The following is a 9,029-nucleotide window of genomic DNA, read 5'->3' as shown; positions in this document are numbered from 1 at the left end:
TTTTGGGAAAGGTTCTTCCCCCAGAGGGTGCTGGCACTGCCCAGGCTCCCCAGGGAATGGGCACAGCCCCGGGGCTGCCAGAGCTGCAGGAGCATCGGGACAGCGCTCCAGGGATGCCCAGGGTGGGATTTGGGGTGGACAGGGGGTGGACTCCATCCTTGTGGGTCCCTTCCAACTCAGGATATTCTCTGAACGTATTTGAACTTCCCTTGCCTATTTTTGCCTGCTACTTAATAACAATAAACTCAATCAAAGCAACTGTTTAGTTTCTGTTTTTTTCTGTCTGCACAGCAAGGACCAAATTGGAGGGATGTTACTCCACACTGAGAGAGGGAAGATGAAAATGCGTCTAATTCCAGATTATATTAATTTAAAAAAGAGAAAATTCAACATTTTGGTCATTGCAGTATTTCACTCAGGTGCAAAAGGCTCGGCAATATGCAGAATACATGGAATTCCCCCAGGACTCACAAAACACTTGAGAAAGTATTTCCCATTGGGTTTTTTATTCCCTCCTGAACAATTTCTAATACAAAACAATTGTATACAAGAGCACTCCTGTACAGAAATCCCTTACATCTACCAGTCTTGCTGGGTATTCCAAATGTTCACAATGTCTCCAGCATTCACTGTCTCTCAGTAAGCACAGGAACGAGTCACCTTCTGCATCTATCACAAGTCTCACTTGGGAAAAAGTGGCATTAAAAATTTAAGTGAATAGTGGAAATGAGATGTTTACCGTTCTTAGAAGATTATTCTTTGATCACAGGTAGGACAGAAATCTTTTATATAAAAGTGTCTTTAAAAATACCACAGTACCGAGAAACTCCTACAACACTGCACCTCTAATTCCACTCAGTACAGGACCTGCAGTAATTATGGAACACCAGACTCACCTGTGATGTGACATTAAAATTCTGTGTATGAGGCAGGTTTGGTTTGGTTTTGAGGCAGACCTGAGCTCCCTCTGCCTGAACCCAAATTTGTGGGAGGCCAAAGAGCTTTGATCTGCAGGTGCTGTGCTCTGGCAGGCCCTGAGCACACCAACAGAGCAGGGCTGGCTGATAACTGGGAACACTGGGACAGATCTACCTGTCAAAAAAGAGTCATCCTTCAAAGAAGTGTGCGTCAGGAAGGGTTGTTAACCCCACTCTTCACCCCTAAAACAAGGTAAAGTTTGCTCTGAGTAGGAGTGACTCCTTCAAGTGCTCTGCTGGCATCTGCTGTTCTCTCAGCTGCTCTCAGCAGTGGCCAGGTGACAAAGTCAGGCCAGGTGACAAAGTCAGGCCAGCCAGACACTGAGGGTCACTCACTCTGCAGAGCCCAGCTGCCCTGTGCAGCCAGAGCAAACCACATCCCTGCCTCTCACACTGTGGTTTCTCAATCATCTCCTGTTCCTTCTATCAAGCACAATAATCACAACCTGCATTATGTTCTCTAGCTACGGACAAGGCGGATTTAAGAGCCATCTGCAAAGCTGGAATTATTAACTAAAGCTCATAAAAAATAACAAAGGGAGAGGAAATGAGCCATCACAAGGGAGGACACATCAAATACTTCAGAGTTAAGCATCCGAGTGCTGCAGGTACTAAGACAGAGCAGGGTGCAAGCTTTTGCCATCAACACTTCAGAAAAATGCAGGGAGAACAGCCCACAACTTTAAAGATAAAACAAAATATACAAGGAAACACCTGAAACAACAAATCCTTGTCAGGTGGTTTCATAACAGTCCCTGAAGGCTTGGAGATGAGGTTTGTGTGGCCTAGGCTTCAGTCTGGCAGATCTTCTCTCCCCACCTCGAAGGACTCCTTGCTGATCAACAGCAGCTCACGCAGCTCTTTGTTTTCAAGCTGCAAAATCAACATTTTTGCTGAAATAGGAATGAGCTAATTCACAACTAAAGGAGTATCACAGAAAGGTGCCAATTCATAGTTAAAAGATGCTGATCTTTAAACAGTCCCACTCCTTCACAGATACATAAAGTTTGTACATTACAGTTTGTAATGCCAGCATTAGTACAGTGCTGGCACACTGGAACCATGTAATTTAAAGTTTATCTTATTCAGACTTTGTTTGTTTATATATAGATATAAAAATAATACAAACATTAAGAACTTGAAAATAAACAATCATGTTCTGCATTTCCTGACCCCATCCCTAAATTGTTAGTGTTGTAAGTCCTTGACAGAAACATAGAAAATACAGAAAAAGTCTGGAGACCCCCAAAGCTCAATTTATCTTCAGTAACTGGCTCTGTTCTTACCTCCAACTGTGCCAGTTTCTCCTGAACTTTAAAGAACTGCTCATCATCCACTTGAACAGCTTTCCTCATCACTTCTCCCATCTCACATATTCTGTCTATTTGACTTTCAATTTCCTGAAAGACATAAAATGAATACATTCAGTAAGTTCAGGCAAAAGCAATTTATAATTTATAATTTATCCCTTCTAAATCACTTACTTCAATTTTCCTGATTTTGGATTCTCTTCTGTTTTGAATTTTAATCACTTTCTCCAAAGTACTTGCAAGCCTTTCTGCCTTGTATACTTAAGGATAAGAACTTGTACCTTATTGTCCTTTATCAGCAGTCCTTTATCAGTGAGAACAGTGAAGAGAGACACAGATAAGGCACCCTGACTTAAAGGGAAATAATTTCAAGTGTGCCAAGGTATGAGACAGCATTCAGGTTCATGTAAACATGATTAGCAGGCAGCAAATTTTATTTAGCTTTATTAGAAAAGCCTGACTGATTTTATTAAGACACCAAAAATAAATGCAAAGATGATTTCAAGTGTGGAGTAAACAACTTCACCTCAGAAGGACATCATGCAACAAAAGTAAAGCAAGTAAGATCAGAGCCTCCTGAGGCAGATTTTACAGAATTTGTCTAGATACAGCAATAATCCTCTGAAAAATGCATTTTGCTGAAGCTCAGAAATGCACATGGAACAAACACTGACAAATTCCAGTATGAAGCAACAGTTCCTGTTTGAAGAGCAATACATCACATAAGGTGACAGGTGACAGGGTGGAGTTTCTTTAAGTGCCCATAGTTTTTCTACTGCCTCTGGAAGATCAATTTTTCACAGAGCAGAGAATTCAGTTTTGAACTCCATTATTCAGAAAGTATGTAAACAAATTAGAGCAGCTAGAAGACAGCTGGAGAACACGAGAGACTTCTGGGAAGAAAGATTATTTTTTCTAAACAGGAAGGTGGTTATACTAAGAACATAGTTCTTTTAAAGACATTAGCAGTTTGTTACTGTTCTCCAAATGGTGGGGAGGAAAAAACTCAAAGACTTCACCTGAAGTACAGAAGACTTTGTCTAGACATTGAGACAGTCAAGGGCTATCCCTTCAAGGGTTCCTTCAGAGCCCTTTCAGCTTTGCATTGTCAAGTTTTGTTCAAATGTAAAACCTCGATAAACAGCAATTCGTGCACTCAGGGAGGCACTGGAAACCAAATGCAGCTACACCTTCAGATGTGTTAAGCAACTCAGAAAAGAGAACCAGTGAATTGCCACATATCAGTGCACAGAAACACACGGGAAGAGTTAGGCTGGCTCCAGTTCCAATTAAAAAACTACAGGCTATGAGATGTCACTGGGTTGAACCAACCTGCTGTTCTCTAATCAGATAAAAATGCATTTAAAAAATGCCTAAACACCAAATCCTAAGTCTTAAAGGGAAATCTAACATTATTCTATTCTTACTAGATACCTAAATATGAAACAGGCAGCAGTTATCAGCAGCCACATCTCAGAGTTCTGAAGTCACTGAGCCCAATGTGCACAAAAGGACACTTTAGGCCACTACACAGAGTATCTGGATTTAAAAACACCAGGGAGTGAAACCTCTTAAGAACTAAACATATACAGCTCACAGAGTTTAGGAGGTTTTTTTCCCCTTTGTTACAGCTACTGAATAGGTATTATAACAACTTGGACAACTTTGATTTTACTACAGAGGATCAGGCACATTAAGCTTAAATGAAAGAAAAAGCCTCCAGCTGGGCTGTGAAGGGGTTGTGCCTCTCAGTGTCCTCTGGGACAGCTCTTACAACCTGTGTGCTCTGAAAGGAGCAGAGGGTAAAATACCAGCAAAGAGAGTCAAGATTTGGAGAAAAATGTATTTTGGAGCACAGACACTGCAGGAATGGAAACAAAGATTGCATGACAGCAAGTAGGGGACAGAGGTCTTGGGCACTCTCCTGTCCCCATCCCACCTTACCCCAGAATTAGCCTGATGGACTTTCAAGACTGGTTCTGCCTCTTCGCGTTTTCTCCCTTCCAGCAGCTGTAACATCTGCTTCCTGTACTTGCTCATGATGAGTTCTAGGGCATCCTGGTGCTCCTCCAGTGAGACCCACAGCTCTGCAGAACACAGCTCGTCAGGGCCACGGCCGGCAGCCACAGCAGGAGCCCCGAGGCGCTCGCTGGGTACCAGCTGCGAGCGGGACCGGCGCTGCCCCGCCGCTCCCCTCGGCCGAGGAGACTCCCTGACCCGCGACCCACCGGGGCATCAGCGCCTCTGCTCTCCTCGCAAGACGCTCTCGCCGGGACCACCGGGCGCGCATCCCCGCCGGGACGGCCCCGCACAGCGCCCCGCATCCCCCGAGGCCCCGCTGCACATCGCCCGCCAGGACCCGCCCCCGGCCCCGCTCACCGCGGTTCTCCTGCTGCAGGTCGCGGATCTGCGTGTTCTCCTGCGCCAGCACCACGTGCGGCCGCAGCCGGGACGGGTCGGGTCGCTCCGCCGCGGGGCCCGGGCCCTGCCGAGGAGACACGGGGGGTCGGTCCGGCCGCCTCGGGCCTACCGAGAGGCGGGGGTCGGTCCGGCCGCCCCGCCCGGGCCCTGCCGAGGCGCGGGGGTCGCCCGGGCCGCGCTCACCTGCTCGGCGCAGCCCGCGCCCGCCTCCCGCATGGCGGCCACGCGCCGGTGCAGCACGGCCGACTGGTCGATGAGCGACTCGGCCGCCGTGTCGTGCTCCTTCAGCCGCTCCAGCAGCGTCCGCGCGTCCGTCAGGATCTTATCGATGGTGCAGCTCATGGCGGGCGGCGCTGCTCACCGCCGCGGCGGGCCCATGTCCCTCGCGGCCCCTCAGCTCCTCTCGGCGCCGCTCCGGCCCCGCCGCCGGGCGCGGGCGGACGCGAACCCGCGGGGCCGGGACGCCGCTTCCGCCCGCGGCACACGGCGCCGCCAGTGCGCAGGCGCGGGCCGGCGCGAGCCCGCCGATCCGCCCGGGGCTCGCCTGGCGGCGCCAGAGCGCCACGGCCGGGCTGGGGGGCGGGGCCAGAGCGGGAGGGGCGGGGTCACTGCAACGGCGGACCGGTGTGGGGGCGGGGCCAAGTGCCGGGGGCGGGGCCAGGGCTGCCCCCGCCGTTGCCGGGGCCGCTCGGAGCCCCGGAGCTTTGGCTGATTTTGGGGTGGTTCGGGGGCGTTCTGGGGCGAGGGGACAGCGCGCTCCCCCGCACACCGCGCCCCAAAGCCGCTTGCCCCAGGTGGATGTGCCCCCCTCCCACGGGCCGCCCACGCCGCGGTCCCGCGTGTCCGAGCCCCCGCGCGCCGAGAGCCCCGGGCGCGGCCGCAGCGGCCCGGCCCCAGCGCGGTCGGGGGAGCCCGGGACAAGGCCGGCTCCGAGAGGCCGCTGCTCGACACAGGCTGTTTGCGGAGGGCCGGCGGCCCTGACCCCGAGTCCCGCTTATCTGTGCGGCTGCTCCCTCCCAGCGCGATCAATCCCGGCTGGGATCTGCGGGGCTCCCATCTTATCTGATCCTGCTGTTTGTCCCTTCCAACAGTAAACATCCGCCACTCAAAATAACAAGCTGTGCAATGCTGACTCTCTGCTTTGATTCTTATTTGCTAACTGAAGCTACTGTTGGTGATCCGGGGTGTCCTTGAGGCTTTGTGCCACAAAGTTTTGTTCAATAGCACTCACTTCGTTAACAATGTTTTTCAACAATAATATTTTAGCAGGACTGCCTTTGATTTGAATAATCTTTCGAATTTATATCCTTATTCACACAGACACATGAGAAAACTCCAGGATGCTTTATCAGATGAAGGTTCTTTATGATCCCAGAGATAATCAAGCCTGGTGCAGAAGTGCTGAATGAGATAATTTTATAAAAGCAACAATCTCAAAACATGCACACAATGCAAAAGAGAACAGGCTAAGCAGCTGCAGTTGGAATATTTCATCAGAATCAGATTAATTAGTAAAGTATGAGAGCTATTCTGCAAATTTGGGAAATGTAATCCTTTCGCTAGTTTGGAAATAAAAGCCCAGACCATGGTTATAGCATATTTCACCTTCTGGTCCTTCCCTATTTTTCATCTTATTAGAGAATACCAGAAAGTTAGGACAGTTTATCAGAATTCCTTTTTCCTAATAGGCAAGTCATGAACACTTGGAAAACTGACAGATCTTGCTGTGTGGACCATCCTGGCTATGGAACAAGTTGGGTAAAGATCATCCTGTCCCAAAACGGACACATCATCCCTGAGCCATAGCCAGTGCTGGTTTCCCCTGTTGCACTCTCACATGCTCACCTGACCCCTCGTGTGCAGTGCAGCACCTGCTGCTGCCTCCCTCTGCTCCCATTCCCAGCTCCGTGCCTGCCTCCAAAGCCTCTCCCAGAGCTCCCATTTCCAGAGAGCCTCTGGGCAGGCTCACAGAGCAGGCCTGACACAGCTCTGTGTGCCAGAGCCATCTTTTCCTTTTTCACTTTATCCAACACAGGGATTTCTGTGAAACCAAACTTGCAGTCCCTGAGGTTCCACTTAATTCAGGCACTCAATGAGCCATTTAGAGATGTGGCCCTGGGAATTCCAGTTCACATCCGTACGAAATCAGCTGAAGGAACCCACGGTCTGGGCAGAGTGAAGGATCATTTCATCCCTGCAGGAGCTGCACCAGGATGTGTCTGAGCTGCCTGTTCTGCTCCTGTGTTTATAATTCTGATTTAACACTCACTTCCCCCTGGTGCCAGAGGTGACATCCTGGCCCTAGGGACAAGCAGGGGTAGGTGAGGGCAGCACTGCTGTACCAGACTGTCATTTCAGGATCAGTTTATTCCCTCTGTGGCAATAAAATTCCAGGATGAGGGAGATGAGAATCTACGACACCACTGTCACACTGCACTGAGCCTGTGCTCCACTCAGGGCTGGAGCTCAGCCCCTCTCCAGCAGATCTGGACACAGAATCATTTGTCCAGCTCCAAGGGACAGCAGAGTGAGTTCCTGTGGCGCCAGGACACGCAGAGGATCCCGGTAGGACAAAGCTCCTTGGTTTAAATGCTGGGAATGCTTGTCACCAAAACTTCGAGTGTGTAGCAACAGAACTTAAACAAATCAACAAATGAGCATTTCTGAGTAGGGGTGCCTTGTAATTCCTTTGGCTTATCACAGCAATTCTCTGTAAACTAAATAGAATGTATAAATTTGGCCTCTCCAACTTTTTAGTGTTTAACTTCAATTCGATTAAACACTTATGTGTGTGTACAAAGTGAAAAATGGGGTTACAAGAGGTTAATGTTTTAATGCTTTTAATAACTCTTAACCACATGGCTGTATTTTGTCAAACAGAGCATGGGCTTGTTGTAGCAGGAGAAGTGAAGGCTGGATAGCAGAGTACTGGGACACTCAGAACAACAATGCTGCTGCACAGCCCAAACTGCTCCCAGGCCATCTTTGGAAAATCAGAAATAGTATTTCTGTGGTGGGATAAATACATAACAGTTCTGAGTACAGCTGAGGAGGCTCTTGCTAACAGTAGGAAAATCACAAAGAAAAGAAATCTAGATGGACATAAAGTGGACAAAATTGCTCAGGGCTCAGGAGCACCATCCCTATGGATACAGGCTGAGAGAGCTGAGGCTGTTCAGCCTGGAGAAGAGGAAGTTGTGTGGAGACCACACAGCTATTTCCAGGGTATGAAGGGGCTACAGGGAAGCGGGAGAGGGACCCCTCATCAGGAACTGGAGGGACACGACAAGGGGAAATGGGTTCAGGCTGAAAGAGTGGAAATTCAAGTTATATATATGGAAGGAATCCTTCCCTGTGAGGGTGGGCAGGCCCTGGCACAGGGTACCCAGAGCAGCTGTGGCTGCCCCTGGATCCCTGGAAGTGTCCAAGGCCAGGCTGGACAGGGCTTGGAGCAACCTGGGAGAGTGGAAGGTCCCTGCCCATGGCAGGGATGGAACAGGATGGGATTTAAGGTCCCTTCACATCCAAACCATTCTGGGATTCTATGAACAGATCAGTATCAAATGGCAACATCTGTGACAGATGGAGTGACATCTAGATATTGGAAGTAGAGAAAAGAATAAACGACAAATCTCTAGGATACTTCTTGGATTTTCAGTAAAATTATATTAATTGTAAGTGTGGTCAGCACAGGTAAAAACATTGTGGCTAAGTGTCTGAAAGCACAAGTCTCCCATGGTGATGCAGCTGGGCACAAGCTTTTTAAAAATGGAATGTGACAATTCTCATTTCCATTAGAAGTTCTTCCTTCAAAACCTAACTATTTCAGCAGCTACAGCTGTTTAAAAAGCAAACCAGCCCCCTCTCACACCACACACCCCAACACTTTCTGACTGCTTGCTTTTAAAATTAAGTGGTAGTGTTAAGACAGCTCTCAGCTACTGTCACAGTTTCACTGGTATTGCCTTCAACAAAAGTGCAGCACAGAGACTTACAGGCCAGGAGCCCAAAGGAATCCTCCTCTTGCACTTCCTAGCCCATACTTCAAGGTAGATTAACGTGGCATAATGCAGAGTTGTCCTGTGACAAAAGTTATTGCCAAGGAACTCAGTCTTATTGTTCATCCTAATTAGCTTGCTTTGATAAATCTTGAGGAGTCACCCACTGCACCACAGCACTCACACTTATGAGTCTAATATTCTTTCTACTGTTAAAACAAATGTCCTCAAGATGGAATCCAGGCTGGAAAAAAGGAAAAACATTATCATTGATAAATGGATACATCCAGTTAGTTCAGTCTCTCAGCAGCAAGACCACTGCT

At 48.7% G+C, this 9,029-nt stretch overlaps 1 protein-coding gene across 1 annotated transcript; it reads right to left on the bottom strand.

The window, feature by feature from the left end:
- Positions 1 to 487: 487 nt before the first annotated feature.
- Positions 488 to 5,187, bottom strand: SIKE1 (suppressor of IKBKE 1). Its single transcript, XM_053964118.1, has 5 exons — positions 4,892 to 5,187; positions 4,667 to 4,772; positions 4,232 to 4,374; positions 2,264 to 2,377; positions 488 to 1,850 (listed from the first exon to the last, which is right to left on the bottom strand). Exons 1-5 carry the CDS (start codon positions 5,048 to 5,050, stop codon positions 1,770 to 1,772), a joined length of 603 nt encoding a protein of 200 aa, XP_053820093.1. The 5' UTR covers positions 5,051 to 5,187; the 3' UTR covers positions 488 to 1,769.
- Positions 5,188 to 9,029: the final 3,842 nt, after the last annotated feature.

The sequence above is a fragment of the Vidua chalybeata genome, chromosome 24 (genome assembly GCF_026979565.1).
Source record: "Vidua chalybeata isolate OUT-0048 chromosome 24, bVidCha1 merged haplotype, whole genome shotgun sequence".
Classification (NCBI taxonomy): Eukaryota; Metazoa; Chordata; class Aves; order Passeriformes; family Viduidae; genus Vidua; species Vidua chalybeata.
This window is presented reverse-complemented; position numbering and strand designations above follow the sequence as displayed.

Coding starts and splice junctions, on each gene's coding strand:
- SIKE1 (XM_053964118.1), bottom strand. CDS start 5,050: ATGAGCTGCACCATCGATAAGATCCTGACGGACGCGCGGACGCTGCTG. Junction 4,375..4,666: donor CCTGCAGCAGGAGAACCGCG/GTGAGCGGGGCC, acceptor TGTGTTCTGCAG/AGCTGTGGGTCTCACTGGAG. Junction 2,378..4,231: donor TCCATCAGGCTAATTCTGGG/GTAAGGTGGGAT, acceptor TATGTCTTTCAG/GAAATTGAAAGTCAAATAGA.